Below are 17,241 nucleotides of genomic sequence, written 5' to 3'. Positions count from 1 at the left end.
GAAAAATGTTCCAGACCAATTTCCCCAGCAGGTTGTGTGGAGGCTGTCCAAATCTCATGATTGTAATTTTGTCTTTATATGGTTTTATCTTCTACCTTCACATTATATAGATCTGAAGGCTCTGGGTAATAACTAAGGGCATGGTACATAACTGGAAGTCAGACCCATCATTTGCACCACCGCGGAGCTCAGTAACCAGCGATTTGTATGAGACAATTTAAATCACTTGAATCAGGGATTCTGAACCTGGTGGATGGGCCACAGGGGAACAGGGAACCACCTGACATTTCACTGAAACAGGTTTTCTTAACCTCAGCACTATTTACATTTTGGGCTAGGTACCTATGGGGGGTTGTCTGGTGCATTTTAAGGTGTTCAGCAGCATCCCTGGCCTCTATCCACTAGATGCTAGTAGCACCTCCCTCCTCATGATAATCAAAGCCTTGCCAGGGGCACCTGGGTGGCCCAGTCAGTTGAGTATTTGAGCCCATCAGGTCATGATCTCGGGGTCATGGGATTGAGCCTGGGCTGGGCTCCCTGCTCAGTGCTGACACTGCTTGTTCCTTTCCCTGCTCCACGTTGTTCTCACATGTTCTCTCTCAAATAAGTAAACCAAATATCAAAAACAACAACAACAACAACAACAAACTTCAGATCTTGCCGGATGTTTCCTGGGGTGCATCACCTCCCGTCTCTCCTTTGGGAACCACTATGATAAAGCTTAATATGTATATGTGTGTGGTTTTTGTTTTTTTTTTTTCTGAGAGGCTTATCAGTCTCTGCATATTCTTAAAAAGTTCTATATGACCTCAAAAGGGTTGGGGCGGATTACTGAAATCCTTTCCATGGGATAATGAGAGAACACACATCTCCAGCTGTCGTTGTGGGAACAACGCACAGAATCATGGCTAACTGAAATGATGCTATTTACTATGAAATGTTATTCATACCTATGCATTTATTACTTTCAACTACTTAAAAAAAAAAAAACACTTCACACACTCCTCTGGGGAAGTGTCTGCTTCGCATGTTGCTATTCCCAGATGGCGGGATTCTTAGGACACGGTCTTCCGCCGCCTCGCACCGTCCCCGTCCCGTCCCCGTCCTGCCCGCAGCTCTGGACTCCGGAGACGGTAAGCGCAAGGGGCAAGCGGAAAGGAAGGAAGGAAAGAGAGAGAGAGAGAGAGAGAGAGAGAGAGAGAGAGAAATCTCGCGGCGGTATTGATTGCGGGTGGCTGGATGGGGAGGTGCGGGGAGGGGGTGGGGGTGGGGTGGGGACCCTCGGGCGGCTCCGGGGCGTCCCCGGGGGCTCGCGGGCTGCCGCCTCCTGCCCGCCCCCTCGGGCCCCGCGCCGCCGCCTCTCCGCGCACCGGCCTTGCGCGCTCCTTGCAAGGGCCACGGCGCAGGCTGTCCTCGGGCCCGAGGGCCGCTTCCCCGGCGCCCCGGCCCCCTTCCTCCGCGCCGCAGCCCCCGGCAGCAAGCGGGCGCCGGAGCCGAGCCGAGCCCGAGCCCGAGCCCGGCCCGGGAGCGCCGAGAGGGCGGGGTTGGGCCCCACCTGTGGGTCCGCGCGCCTCCCGCCCTGCCCGCGGGGGTCGCCGTCCGCCGGCCGCGGAGAAGGGGAGGGGGAGGGGGAGGGGACGGGGGGAGGGGTGGGGAGGGGAGGGGCGGCGCGCGCCCCGCCTGCCAGGGGGAGCTCCGCGGCCCGCGCGTGGCCCCCGCGCCCCGCCGAGCCGCCGCGGGAGAGCCTGCCCCTCCGGCCGGACGCCGCCCTCCGCCCTCGGCCGCGGGGCCAGCGGCGACGAGGAGGGGCGCTGCGGGCGCCGTGGGTGACCCGCCCGCCAGCCGCCAGCCGCGCGAGTAGGCGCCGGCGCGGTCCGCTCCGCGCTCCGGGTCCCCGCCGCGGCTCGGGCTGCGCGGGCTCCGACCCCCGGAGCCGGGCTGCGCGCCCCCCGCCCCTCCCCGCCCCTCCGGGGCCCACGCTGGGCTCGCCCCGCCCCGCCCGGCCCCCCAGCTGCAGCCGCGGCCCCGCTCCCCCCTCCCCTCCCCTCCCCGCCGCCCGCCCCTCCGCGCCCGCGCCCGCGCCCCCCAGCCCCGGGCCGGGCCCACCGAGCTCCTCCGCTGCCGCCGACGCCGGCCGCGGTGGGCAGGATTCAAAGAAGAAAAAAGTGGTGGAAGCTGCCCGGGAGGGACGCGCCGGACTGGAAACGGCGGCGGGTGGAGAGGAGACGGTAGGGGCGAGGGCCGGGCGGGGGAGCCGAGGGACAGGGACCCGGCTGCGGGCACGCAGGAGCGGCAGTCGGGGCCCGGGGGCCCGGGGGCAGGGCTCGGCCCCGCGCTCCTCCCTGCGGAGGCCGGCGGGACCGCTCGGGACCTTCCCCGCGGAGAGGGGCGGGGGCAGCCCGCGGGGAGCCCGTGCGCGCTCGGCCGGGTGAGCTCCAGGCGGAGCCCCGGGAGCCGGGCTACTTTTCAGACTAGACGCGGGGTCATTCGGCGGGAGACACGGGCCTAGCAATTCTGCTGGAGCCAACGAATCAGAAGGAAGTCACGCCTGGGCTTTGTTTCATTGACACTAGCGGAAAGGTAAAGACGGAAGGAAGGAATCCACACAGACCACTGAACGAGCCCAGCGAGCGCCCAGTAGCTCCGTCCGTCCGCGCTGGGAGCCCGGACGGCCCGAAGCATTTGCTGAATTCACGGTGCTCTGCAATCGCGAGGACCGCCCTAATTATTTTCTTCGGGCTCATGCACAGTGAATGCACCTAAAGGGACACGGAAAAGTTGCTACAAGTTAGGAACATGGACTTGCAAGCCAAATAAACAAACCATGGTATGGTTCACTTTATTTTAATATTTGGAATTATGTTTACTGGCAGTAAAAATGCTACATTACTTTTACCGCGAGCATGCGAAACGAATTCACTGACTTGGCAAATAGAAGCCATGCATTTCTTTAAGTAAATAGCTGTCAGAGTTAATCTGGGAGCATTTATAGGACATAGAGGCTTGAGAAGGCTTTGAGCTACTTTGACAAAACCTGGACTGTGGAGAAGTTTACAGAGAGAATTAGTTCTTCCCGCTTCTGAAGTGTTGAGGCAAGTTTGGACGTTTTATTAATGAACAGCTGCAGACCAACTGAACTGGTGGTGTCGCTTCTCTAAAGACCTTTAACTTTTCTAATGTTTATCATTGTTTTGCCAGGGACCATCATCTTTACTACAGAGGATGGGAAGTTGATGGCCAGTAAGATTGAAGATCCATTCTGTTCCTAGACACCCCTGCCCGCATCACAGAACTGTGGATTGCCTGCCGTTCCCCGGTGGTTGCACACCTTCACTCACTCCTGCAATCCCAGAACAGTTACTTTGGGTCCTCTTTGCCCTATCTGTTGAAACATGGCATCCAGCCTGACTTGTACCGGGGTGATCTGGGCTTTGCTCTCCTTTCTTTGTGCTGCCACCTCCTGTGTGGGGTTCTTTATGCCTTACTGGCTCTGGGGGTCACAGCTGGGCAAGGCTGTGTCCTTTGGTACTTTCCGGAGGTGCTCCTACCCTGTGCATGATGAGAGCCGGCAGATGATGGTGATGGTAGAGGAATGTGGGCGCTATGCCTCCTTCCAGGGCATCCCCAGTGCAGAATGGAGGATCTGTACCATCGTGACAGGCCTGGGCTGTGGCCTCCTCCTCTTGGTGGCTCTCACTGCCCTCATGGCTTGCTGTGTGTCGGAGCTCATCTCGAGGACCGTGGGAAGAGTGGCTGGAGGAATTCAGTTTCTGGGGGGTAAGTGACTTGTTCGATTTGACTTGATTACTGGAATCCCAGAGCAGTATTGAAAATTATGTTCCAGTTGTCTGCAGAAATCCTTATAATTGGCACTTGTAATGCTCTGGAGAAAGAGACATGGGATAGCTTTGGAGATAGCCTGCCAAAGTCAAGATTTTTTTTTTTTTTTTTTTTTATCGGAACTGTTTTACAACTTCAAGAGATCTTAATTTCTGACCCTCCTTAGACATATATACATCATTGGCCTGCTAAGGACAACCTATATGAGGCAGTAACATTGAGACTGTTTAAATGATAGTTTAGATTTTATGACTTCCTGCTCTTCTTGTTCAACAGTAAGCAATTAGATTATCTGTGTCTTACTGGCGTCTTCAGGTCTTTAGAGATGAAGTAGAAAAGATCTTTGATTCAACATTGCTGTTATAAGCGTTTAATTCTCTTTGGCAGGTGTAAAATTGACCCTTGCCCAGTCTTAAACTATATTTCTAAATAAATGACTACTGTTTTAAATGAGAGATCAGTTTTACATGAACGAGTGTAGATTTCACTATGCTTACAAATACAGCTATAGGCGTAATTATCTTGTTAGGATTTAACTTCCCTGGATGCTCTTCCTGTGAAGGAAAAAAAAAAAAAAAAAAGCAAATACTGTGTGCTTGTCCCAGATGGACTGGAGAGTCTCACTAACACCAGAAAAGGTTTGATTTCTATTTGGGTTTCCTCCAACAAGTATTACTTCAATATCTCTGGTCATATGGTTTTAATTATACTTTATATATTTTCCACTGTGCTTTTCACCTCCATTCTTCAAACTGACGGGTTGAACTTGTCTGATTTATAGTCCACCCTGCTAAAATATGACAACCTGCGGATAGCACAGAATGAAGGGAAATAGGAAGCCAGGAAAACATATAAAAATGTATTTGTAACTTCATTACAAAGTAAAAGTCTGTTCCTCTTCCATTTGGGGTTTTCTTACAGTCTTGTGAAGAATACAGAAGAAGAAGAAAAAAATTAAAATGGATAGTTCTCGGGTAGGCTCTGTATATTGGAGGAACCCCAACAGATGATTGTGGGTTATTTGATACAATGCTTTCAGGTAACATTTTGAATAAGAAAATCCTTGCACTAAAAAGGCAAGGGGCAAAGAAGGTTTGTGTTTTAAAATAAATGACAAGAGTTGTTTGCGGTTCTTTATTCCTCTACTGGATGTAATATATACATTTACATAGAAGTAAAGTAAAATGATTAGAAAACACAAAGAAGTTGTTGAAAGCTGAGATATAAATACAGAATTTGAAAATTCTTCGATACCACAGATTTCAGAAATAGAATTAATGCCAGGAGTATTTAAAAAAAAATTTTTTTTCTTTAAGGTTAAACTTGATTTGCTGTTTGTGTTTCACTTGGCTCAGGAAAAATGCATAGGCAGTTTCTTTTTCTCCGCTTATGGTAAATATCACTTTCCATTTTTCCTTCATTTTAGGGCAGGGACTGCTATTATTTCTGGCAGAACAGGAAAATACAAAGAGAAATCAGTTTTTATTGATTATCTTTAAATGTGTAATGAAGGAAGGCAACAGTAAGTGAATCTGAGACCCATGAGATTTATGCTTCCCTCTGTAAGTGATGTATAGATTTTTTTGGAATAATATAGAGCTAAATGCTCTGTCTTACAGAAAACTCAAAGGGAAAGATCACTGGGGAAGTTATGTGTATTTTTAAATGGACCTTTTCTCCCTTTGTACATGCTTTTCATGAACTCTGCTTGGCAAGAGTCACTGACATTAAGCTAGGACATAGTTTATTATTAGCAGTTGGTATTCTCTCATTTCTCATATATCTTTCTCCTACCTGGTAAAAAATAATTATGAATGTAAGACCTAAAAGGTTTTTCTGATTCAGACCTCTTGAGAGCACAAGTAAGTAAATACATCCCATTATTCAAGTTAATAGTAAATTTGAAATGAGAAAATAACCTGAGTTATGGACTAGGTTCTGAAAAATCTGCCATTCATCACTATTGTTTAATGGTAGACGAGTTGAAAAACAGCCTCAAAAATAATTATTTCCATTATTCATCTCATAATTGTTTGGGGTTTTATACATAAAAACTTAAGTGATACATAATTTTATTTTATGAAGTGTTTCATAAAGTGAGTGGGTTTCATTAAAAACTGCAAAATACCAAGCTGGTGAGTTCTTTGAATTCTGTAGGTGGCCGTGCTTCAGAAATACAGTCAACATGCAGCGTACTCTGCTATAAGGCGGATTCGCTTACTAAAAATGATTCACTCAGAAGGGTTATGTTTAGCTAAAGTTAGAGTTGCTCCAAAAACAACAGGAAGCAGAAGAATGGTAAAGTACAGAGGCGTCCTGCTTAACCCTGCCTGCTGTGTTTAGAGTTTGCACATATGGTGTAACATCAGGCAGTAAAACCCCTGCAGTACTTTGGAACTAGTTAAAGGACAAAGTGTCAACCTTAATTTTGAATTGTCTTGCTATGGTTGGTTAGAGGTTAAAATGTCACCTGTCAACTGGCAGAGCATAGCAAGATAGAACTGTTGCATATGACATTTGCTCCCATAGAGGAGTCCTTCAAGGAATCAATGACTTGTGCTTTTCTTGTGGCAGCTTGTACATAAACTTTAATTGCCACATCTCCATCTTACATTTTAAGTCATGTTTCCGTCATAATTTTTAAAAACTGGCTTCAATGGAGTTTTACTCTCAGTTGAGTTTTTAAAAGGCATGCAGAGAGCCTTGGAGAAGTACAGTGTGGAATAAAAATGGGTGCATGCCTATTGGATGGTGATGGTGCTCTGAGAAAACAGGTTTTCACGTTGGATTTATATTTGTTGAATATAAAATTGTGTGCTTTCAAATAGTGTTGTAGTCATGAAGTCCTCCCACAAAGTTTTTAAACATTAATGTCACACTTTTTAATGCATGTGTTGGGAAAATGCCTGACTTGCGTGCCCTGTAAATAAAACATGGGGGAATGTTGTAAAGACATATCAGGTCTGCTGTAAGTTCTGTAACTGGTGCTTGTGAATGTCAGGATCTGAATGTGTTGATTTTTGCCCTAAGGAAGTACTGTTGCTGCTGTAATAAGGGGGCACGGGAGGGAGTCCTACATTTATACTCTTCCACATTTATCCTGAATGTGTGTCACATGTATGTATAAAATGGGTAGAGGATGCTAATCGATAGCAAACGGTGACCTTTCCAGTTTGGAGGGTGTTCTGTTTCTAAGAAGCCAGGGGAAGACCATCTTCTCAGCTAATTGATAGTTAAGTGCTGCTGAAGACAGTAATGATGATGAAGTGTTCCTCTGAGCATCGCTTTCTCTGTCTGCTGAAAGCATCATTGCCTTTCCAGAGTCCCTTCATGGTAGGGTCCCACCTGGACCTGTCTGTCATCCCTTTACGATGAGGGCTTGTGACTCTCCTTCCCCTGCTCCATGTTAGGCCTGACTTGTCACATGATATGCCACATTATGCTCTCCTTCCTTTCTGGTTATCTGTCGAGTGACCACTGAGGAGTAAGATAAATGAGAAGTGTTGGCATATTAATGGGCATACTGGCTTTTTAGTGACTGTATCTTAACTGAAAGAGGTTGCTCTGATTTTAAGAAATCAGAATACTTCTGAGGCCAGGTGGGGGAGGAGGCAGGGCTCTTTTTCTTCCTCTTTGAGTTACACCTTATGATTGCTTACTACTGTACTCCTGCTCCTTTCGTCTCCCCCCTAACCAACAAGGTAAAGTCCGGGTGAGTTGTCTTGAGATCTGAACCTACAGTTCTCAAACTTTACCATGCATCAGGATCACCCGGGGCTTTAAAAACAGATTTCTGGGGCCTCCCCAGGAACTTCTGATTCAGTAGGTTTGGTGAGCAGCCTGATACTTTGCATTTCTAACAAGTTTCCAGATGATGCTGGTTCTGAGCCCATACCTTGAGAACCCTGTTCTCGGTTAACCATTTCATATTATAGAAGTATGGGACTTCTGGTAGATGGTTTACTTTCAGAACTTAGTTGATATTCAGTTGTGTTACAATCTGACATAGATTTCTATAATTGGGCTGTGGAAAGATACCGTCTGTGTAGCGTCTTCTTAGCTGAGGGACGTCCTTGTTACAACTCTCCTGTTTTTGTCACAGAGAATCATTTTCCTGAGGTTCTCGTTCTGAATACATACTATATACATGTTATAATTATGATATGTATGTTATATAATATAGACTGTGTGTGTGTGTGTGTGTGTGTGTGTGTGTGTGTGTATACTTTCATTTACCATTGCCCTATGCCGGAAACAAGATTTTATAGATGGAGAACTCAAAATAACACCTTGACACACCCTCTGTAGTTTTTATGCAGTGGGTTTTCTGTCATGGATTGCCAGTTGAAAGATGTGAAGTCTAAATTGCAGACTGGAAAGATGGGCAAAGACCACCCTTGATGAACTCCATGAAACCACGTCTAGCAAAAGCAAAGATTAGGCCTGCAGGACACTCAGGAGCCAGCCGGTCAGAGCTTCTGCCGGTAGGCAAGATGGCACTTAAATTGGCTTCGACTAAGGTAAAGGTCTCCTGGTCTTAGCCATCTCTAGGGAAAAAGATGATGTGTTCTGCCTGAAGACAGGTACTTTCCAGGGCCACGAGCCACACCTTTCCTCCCAGCCATATGTCCCACATACACTGCTTATCTAGAGGTACAGGGTGCAGATGGAAGCTAGGCAGTGTGGCAGTGCGAGCAGGGCTTTGCCAGCCAGGAAGGGGCGAGAGGGGTCAGCACTGTGGATAACCGAACCAAATGCCACAGGTACTGTCCACTCTGAGCTCTGGACTCGTTAAAGGCAGGGATGTCAATGAATTAGCTGATTTTTTTTTTTTAGCTCATCTTTTTAAAGATCTAAAACACCAAATTTTATATGTTTGTATTTAATGTTTTAAAATTACATTTTCAAATAGTCATGATCACCATGTAAAGTTTTCTTGTACATTTTTTTTTAACCCAGGAGAACTCTTATTTTATTTTATTTTATTTTATTTTATTTTATTTTATTTTATTTTATTTTATTTTATTTTATTTTTTGGGAACTCTTATTTTAAAGGCTTACTTTGAAAAGTTTTTCAAGGTTTTCAAATTTTCCTGTGAAACTTTCAAGTTCTCCATATCAATAATTAACGTCAAAATTCAGTACAATGCTCTTTGAACTCTCTAGTGGGCCTGAAAGCACCCTGGGAGTTTATTTCTCCTGGGGGGTCCAGCTCTGACCCCGAGAATCTGATTTGGCAGGTCTGGGTGGGGCACAGGTAAAGCACTTTTAACAGAGTCCCCAAGGGTTTCAGAACACAGATGGTCCCCAGGCCACATTTTGAGAAACATAACCGATTTTGTTCACTTCAAACCCCATATGATATCAATATTTGGGCATAGGCTTACGTCTACTGCTAAGCTAAGTGTGGAGTATCAATCTCCTTCTATCCATAGTTACCTCGGGGATAATGTGATATGTGCAGTAAAATTTCACGATTAGCAGGAACAGACCAGTTTATAGCTGTGTTCTTTCTGAGCTCACAGGTCTTAGGTGTTACTGGTGGACATCAGCCCTGTGTATACACTCAGAAAGCAGAAGAACCAAATCTTCCATGCTATGCTTAGATAAAGACTATTTTGATTTGTGACTCCACCTGCAAATTTCAAGTCTGCCATTGTTTCCTATGCTGTGTTTGCATCCTGCAGCTGCAAATGCATTGTTGCTGGTTTATGTTCTGTTTTTGTTTTTTTTTGGGGGGGGGGAGGGGGAGGAGACATTTTGATTAGTTACCAGACTCCTTTGAACTTCACCATGAGTCTCCTCCAGTTGTGCTTTAAATTTAGAGTGGAAGCTGCCAAGAGAGAAGCAGTCTGGGATCATCTGACCCAGAGTAGTAGAAGCCAGGTTTGCATGCGCCCATTGGCTAGGCCTCCCCTGCCCCATCTTGCAGACACAGACGTCATACAGGCTCCAGGAGCTCTGGCCCTGTTCTGAGGTTCACTCTGTGACTGCTTACAGCCACAGCTGCTGAACAGTCCCAACTGTTCTGTGGTCCAGTACTGAACTGTTGGTTTCTTTACTGCCAAGTGTACTCAATTTTTACCTGTTTTGAGTGACAGGTTTTTTACTTCCTAAGTTTATATTTCTGAAAAAAAATGCTAATGGTAGTAATTAATTAAGATGGTGGAATAAAGGGTTATTCATTGCACTTGGGCCTATCATGCAAACAGCTGTGCAAGACCTTTAACCTAGAATTATTTCGATTGATGTTTTTGACAGGGTCCAAGTCTTCATTTACTTTCTACGGAGTAGAGTCTTTCTAAGAGAGTCGTTTGATTTTTAGCTTACTTCCCTTTGTTATCACCAGCTAACATACCTGTAGCTAGATACCACTGGAGCCATACTAGGGTTAGTATGGGTTAGTTAGCCTCTCTGACGCAGAGATTGCACACTGGTGAACTGTTATATAAAAGTGTGTTGTCACAAAGAAAGCAAACTGAGGAACGTGATTCATAACCATTCCCATAAAATACCTCAAAACACATACTCTGGAGAGCTTTACATCATCCTATATGATATCATGAGGTGCATATAGTCATTATTGGTACACTGTGAGTACTTGATCTCTCCTGCTACCTCCAGCTGGGTAAGAGTGTCTTATGGCGTGTGCTGGGTGTGGTCAGAAGGAATACCAGAATACCAGCATCGGTTCAAAAGTTATTCATGAATGTCATTAAAATTCATCTTTTTTTTTTCTTAAGATATCACCCTCCATGTGTTCTGAGGACACTAATTCCTGGGTGTACCAATAGATGTTTACAGGAAAGAATAAACAGGAACAAGTAGATTCGAGAAACATTTGGTTATGGGAAGTTAATCCATTTCATTACAGCAGAGAATTCAGTATGTTGTCGATTACCATCTCCCCAGAGGAATGGGGACAGCATAGTATTAAGTGTTTAATTTATTTAGGCCCAGCGCCCTGAAGGGACCAGTACTGTGTGGAACTTATTCTGTTCTCATTTTACCCCATTGAGGCAGGCAATTTATTCTTTCTCGCAGCTGAGAACACTGAACTTTAGAGAGTGACACCCAAAGGTATCTCATTAGTTTTTGTTTGTGCTGTGAATGCTATCACCCATGATAAAGTGTTCGTTGAAATTCCACCTTGTATCATGCAGAATTCAGAATATCTGACCATGGTGGATCATAATGTCTTTCAACCTAGGTAAATATTTTTTGTTGTTCCTTGGTCCTCCCTCTATGTTTGTAGTGTGATAAAACCACTTTTAGTAACATGACTTGGCAACTTATTGCCAGTTCTCAAAAAATGCATTGCAGGGGCACCTGGATGGCTCATTTGGTTAAGTGTCTGCCTTTGGCTCAGGTCACGATGCCAAGGTTCTGGGTTGGAGTCCCATGTTGGGCTCCCTGCTCAGTGGGGAGTCTGCTTCTCCCTCCTCTTCTGCCCACCCTCCTCACCCTGCTTGTGTGTGTACGCTCTCTCTCAAATTAATAAATAACATATTTAAAAAAATGCATTGCAGGTTAACAATAATGTGATATGCAGGAGAGACGCCATTAGGGGAAAATGCCAGAACACTTGACTAAAGTTTTTTTTAACAATTACTTAACAGAAGAATGTTATCTTCCATTATTATATGCTGACTGAGTTTCCTAGTGTAAGTACCCCAGCGTTAGAAGCCTTTGTAATAATCCTTTGTTAAGGCTAAAGATAATGTTAATTCCAGAGGACACATTTCTTAGATAACAAAACCAAGGACCTTGTATCTTTCTATAGAAATGAAGGATAATGTTTGACATTGTCAATCTTTATCATTAAAATGTTTGTGATAGAAAAAAAGAGAGTTCTAGGTAGATCACTCTGAGAAGTCTAGGTATTTATTAGGGACTTCTGAATGGTTATTTTTAGAAGATCATGAGGTTTCAATGTTGTTCTAGTTCTGGTGCATTGATATTGCTGACTAATTATTGTGGGATCTAGGTATTTTTTCTTTATACGGTAAATGTCATACTGGCTAGTGATTTGGTTTTACAGTTCATGAAGCTCAAAGGTAATGTAAGCTCTGGAATGACCTGATTATAACTCTGGTAAATAATTTACCTTTCCTGTGTCTTATACTTTCAATAATCAAGCAGTACTAGGTACTTTGATATACTGAAACATGTATAAAAATATTGTATAAAAAGAAATTTCCATTTTATGGTTCTCTGTTTTTCTCATATGTCTGATGCCTTCAAATAGCGCAGGAACCAAGATTTATGATTTTCTTCTGGCCCTACAGTGACTGGAATAGTAAATGACATCTTACAGGTTCAGTTAATACTTGACGATGAATTATTTAGTTTTAATTATTTTTTAGCAACATTTTTATTTATATGATGTGATCTTGTTCTTTTCTACCTCACAGAAATATTTCAGAGATGAAATAAAATAATGCCGTGAATATGAAGACATTTAAAGCAGTGTCTCCTTATGATGTCTCTGAATAATGTTAGTCCTTTGGGAAAAAAAGTGTTCTGTGTTGAAATGATGCTGCATAATACAACTCTCTCTTCAAGCACATTTTAAAAGCTCTGGGTGAGCTTTGTTCATTTTCTGCAATAAAGAAACCAGCTGCTATGGTTTAAAAAATTTTGGCCACCCCACCCCAAATCATTTGTTGAGGTCCTAATTCACCATGAGATGGTAGCAGTAGGTGGGGCCTTTGGGAGGTGATGTGGTCATGAGGGTGGAGCCCTCATGAATGAAATAAATGCCACTGATAACAGAAATCAGAGACAGCTTCATTTCTCCTTCTGCCCCTCAAGGATCCAATGAGAAGAAGGCTCCCATCCAGCCACACTGACACTTTATTAAGTTTCTGGTATTTATAAGCCATTCAGTCTGTGATATTTTGTTATTGCAGCCCCAGTGGACTAAGATACTAATCACAGCCTTACGCTGTGATTCACAAACTTATTTGGGAATAGCAGAATCCTATTTACCTGTGATAGGCAATAAGATCTTTTTGAATTAATAGACAACAGAATAAGCTTTGGAAATGTTGAGTTAAGATACATTGTAAATCCAGTGGACTAGTGTTTATGGACATTTAACAGTATTGAGTGCCTATTATATGCCAAATAACGTCTAGCCGTTTGGATACAAATTGAGATAAGGTCCCTCCTATTAAGGAGCCCACAGTCTTTTTTACAGTTTTTTTTTAATTGAAGTATACTTAACATTTAAGTTGTATTAGTCTTAAGCGTACAACATAGTGATTCGACAATTCTATATATTACTTGGTGCTCACCACGATAAGTATACTTATCATCTGTCACCAAACAACATCATTACAAATATTATTGACAATATTCTCTATGCTGTACTTTTCTTACTCTTGACTCATTTATTTTGTAACTGGAAGTTTGTATTTCTTAATCTTTTTTACCTGTTTCATGTATCCCCACCCATCCATCTCTCCTCTGGCAATCACTAGTTCTCTATTTATGAGTCTGATTTTTTTTTCTGCTTATTTGTTTTTTTATATTCCACATATAAGTGAAATTGATGATATTTGTCTTTCTCTGTCTGAATTATTTCACTTAGCATAATGCCCTTAGGTCTTCCATGTGTCACAAATGGCAAGATTTCATTCATTTTTATGGCTCAGTAATATTCTATAGTATATATTTACCACGTCTTCTTTATTCATTTATTGGTGGGCACTTGGGCTGCTTCCATATATTGGCTATTGTAAATGATGCTGCAGTAAACACAGGAGTGCATAGTTCTTTTCAAATTACTGTTTTTGTTTTCTTTGGGTAAATACTCAGCAGTGGAATTACTGGGTCATATGGTATTTCTATTTTTAATTTTTTAAGGAACTGAGGAGCTCACAGTCTTGTGGAGGGAAACCAACATGTAGGGTGTAATTACAATCTAAAGGACTCGTGATACCTACACACACTTCCACATTTTATTGAATACAGTGATTGACTGATGAGTCTCACTCAGCAGCCAAGCCAGGTGTTTGCCAGCCTCATAACAGTGTGCCAGTTATTTTCTATCCTACGCTTCTCCCACTTGTCTCTCTATTGCAGGAGTCCGCATTTCCCAGAACTCTTGGCACCTGGCGTCTGGATCATTTCAGCCAATGGGAAGCCCTTTTGGAAGACAGGAAGCAGAGAGAAGCCAGGGTATTTCTCCCTCTCTAGCTCTTCCATGGGTAGTGTCCGTGGCAGCAATTGTCTCTTTTCTTGGAATGCTCTACCTTTTATGGCCCCAGCTTCCTTCAGGAAGCCACTGTGATAATTCTACTCCAGCTCAATTCTTCCAGCCCCTGGTAATGCCATCTTTTCCCAGCATCACTCCAGTTTAATGCATGGCAGCAGTTTCCTGCTGTCACCAGTTTCTGGGTCGCCTCCTTATCTCCTGTTTGGTTTTTTGGCTCTTCCATCATCTGTGTAACCAATTTACTGTGCTATATTAAATCATCCATGTTTAAAATACCTCAGGACAGCTTCTGCGTCCCTAGTTGGACCTTTGCTAAAATACAATACATAATTCAAATTCCTACCTCAGGCAAGTGGAGGATCATGTCATACTGTGAACTTTTGGGATTTGTAGTGAATAGACAAAAATCACAGATGTTTAATCAAGAATCGCCACAGTCCACTGAAGTATGAACAAAATGCTGGAGGGACACAGCAGAGGGAATGACTTTCTGTCTGGAGCGGTCTGCAAAGGCTTCACAGCAGAGGTGCTAGTTAAGCTGGTTCTGGAGGGTGAGCAGAAGATTCCCTGGGCCCTCAGGCAGGGGAAACACCAGGTTCTCAAAGCCAAGGAGTCATGAAAAGATCTGATGTGAGTTCAGAGAATGGTACCATATTATAAGGAATGGGGGCAGGTCTGATGCGCCCCAAGATGGAAGTGGAGACTACAGGTGGAGTCAGGTTTGTGGAAGTCCTTGTTTATATTCCATGGTGAGGATTCTATACTAACCAAACCAAAGCTCTTGAGTGGTTATGGGTAGAATTGACTTAGGAACTGTATCATCTGTAATCTAGTAGCCACGAGGAGTAAGATTGATTTGGGGAATAGCCAAAACCAAGGAAAGGGAGTGAGAAGCCTGTAACAGCAGTCTTAGCCAGAGGTGGTGGGAGCTTTACTGAAGTTGCTGGAATAAAGAGAACAAGAGTTTGAAGACATTTCTGAAGTAGAAGGTAAATAGGTTTTGCTGCTCCTCTTTTTAAATGGATAGATGAGTGAATGAATGAATGTCTCAGTAATATTGTATTTCTATTTATATAAGAAACCAGGCCTTTTCAAAACATTTTTTAAAATAATAAGTATTGTTGTCACCACAACAATGTATGTACGTAGATATAATTTATTACACAGCCCCACAACGTGGATATTTCTGTTTTAGAATTGTGTGTATGTTTGTGTGTTAATGAGGGTTGTGGACTGCGCTCAAGAGTGTTTGGGGGCTTCAGAGAGGAGGATTGTGATGACATCTGAAGTCACTGTTGGTGTTATTAAACTTTGCTGGCTTCTCCCAAGCATTCTCCTCTTCTGTCCCTAAAAGTGCAGGAACTAATGAATGTGTAAATATATAAACAAGATGTAGGTGTAAGATTGATTGCATACATCTCAGTTTTGTAGAAATTGTTGACATTCCCAACTATGCCTTTATTTTATTTATAAAGAAATAAGTGAATGCTGTTGTCAACAGGTTTATGACAAAAATTGCTGTCAGGTACCTGTACTAAATGACTCTTGTAGCTTCAGACCTGATCGATTCCTGTCCTGGCTTAGCTAGTCATGGTACCGTTGCATATTAAGGCAGAGCAAGAGTGGAAACTAGGTATTGCTTGAACCTATGAGTTCATATTCTCTGTGATTATTATCTATCTTCCCTGAATCAGCTGCATTGAGGGCCATGAGGCACCAAATGTAGTTTTGTCATTCCGGTGTAATTTATCATTCTCGTATATTGGTCATATCAAATTTGGAAAAATAATAGCCCTTATACTCTAAAATAGTATAATTCTGTGATTGAATCTAATCCTCACCTGTTAGAATGCTTCTTAGTGAGGTGAGAGTCACTGTGTAAAATGCGGATGTCTTCCTCTCAGCTCTAGAGTTGCACTAAAACATATACCCTCATGTTATCTTAGGTTGACATTACCTGGATCATCCTCTCAGCCAGCCATAAATGTGCCATCTATATGGGTAGCAAACAGATAGCAGTCAATGATGTTGGATAGAATTAGGCACATACAGGAAACATTGGATTCTCTACGGAATCATGACTTTCCAGGGTAAGTGTGGCTGGAACAGGCAAATGGTTCACAGAGTCCAGATAGCTTTTCCTCACTCCTGGCTACAAATGACTTCCCATAACAGTCCAAGCTCCCCATATTATTTTTCCTTCCTATGTGTACACCATTGTCTTGGATACAAATATCAGATTTTCCATGTTCTCTTCATGTCTAGAAAGGACCTACAAGGACAGTTATTATTTTCTATGATGCGACATATGCTAGGATGTCATTTTTTTTTTCTGTTTGTTTTGTTTTTCCCATTTGGTGTTACATAACCTAATTTAAATGGAAAATTGTAATCCTTAAGTAAAGCTAATTCCTTTATGGTCTCTATAGTTATTTCTAAGTAAGAATTAATTCCTCTAGAAGTGTTCTGAGGAAGAATATCAATTTTAGCTCCAAGGGAAGTTACCCTGGTGTTTACAAGGCTTAAAAGTATAGACAACATGAAGAAATATTTACTATAAGTTGTGCTTTTCTCATTTATTCAACAAATAATTTTTTAAAAAGATTTATTTATTTATGATAGACATAGAGAGAGAGAGAGAGGCAGAGACGCAGGAGGAGGGAGAAGCAGGCTCCATGCCAGGAGCCCAATGTGGGACTCGATCCCAGGACTCCAGGATCGCGCCCCGGGCCGAAGGTGGCACTAAACCACTGAGCCACCCAGGGATCCCCTCAACAAATGATTTTTAAGTGCTTGCTCTGCGTCGGGCTCTGTTCTAGCTGGAGATAGAATGCTGACATGGTAACGTATGGTTCTTGTCTACCTAGAATTTTAGTAAGAGAGATGAACATTAATCAAATACTCCCCCAAAATGAATATAGAGATACAAACTTGATGAATGTTAGGAAGAAAAAGTATATCATGGACAATCATGACCTAGATAAGGTGCCAAGGAAGGCTTTCTAAGACCTGGCAGGTTTGAGTTGAGGCTTGAAACGTGGAAGAGGAGGAGGGAAGAGCATGCCAGGGAGGGAACCTCAAAGCCTACCAAGTGAGCATGCAGGTTGCCCTTGAGGCACTCAGGGCAGAAAGCATGAGGGAGGGTGAGTAGACGAGGCTGGAGAGGGAGAGGCTGGAAG

General features: G+C 43.5%; 1 protein-coding gene across 4 annotated transcripts in view; it reads left to right on the top strand.

Annotated features, from left to right (window-relative positions):
• The first annotated feature begins 1,006 nt into the window (after nucleotides 1–1,006).
• Nucleotides 1,007–17,241, top strand: part of LHFPL6 (LHFPL tetraspan subfamily member 6) — a 238,208-nt gene continuing 221,973 nt past the window's right edge. Inside the window, exons 1-3 of one of the 4 annotated variants that reach the window (XM_055317474.1) lie at nucleotides 2,049–2,228; nucleotides 2,574–2,827; nucleotides 3,199–3,777. In XM_055317474.1, coding sequence (XP_055173449.1) covers nucleotides 3,393–3,777 — 385 coding nt within the window. In that variant the 5' untranslated portion in view covers nucleotides 2,049–2,228; nucleotides 2,574–2,827; nucleotides 3,199–3,392. Of the gene's footprint in view, nucleotides 1,134–2,048; nucleotides 2,229–2,258; nucleotides 2,828–3,198; nucleotides 3,778–17,241 lie in introns of those variants that run through there. The other 3 variants (XM_055317476.1, XM_055317475.1, XM_055317473.1) reach the window with 3 other exon arrangements.

This window comes from Nyctereutes procyonoides, unplaced genomic scaffold (assembly GCF_905146905.1).
Source record: "Nyctereutes procyonoides isolate TBG_1078 unplaced genomic scaffold, NYPRO_anot_genome, whole genome shotgun sequence".
NCBI classification, from domain to species: domain Eukaryota; kingdom Metazoa; phylum Chordata; class Mammalia; order Carnivora; family Canidae; genus Nyctereutes; species Nyctereutes procyonoides.
Note: the sequence above shows the minus strand (reverse complement) of the source record. Positions and strands in the feature narration are given on the sequence as shown.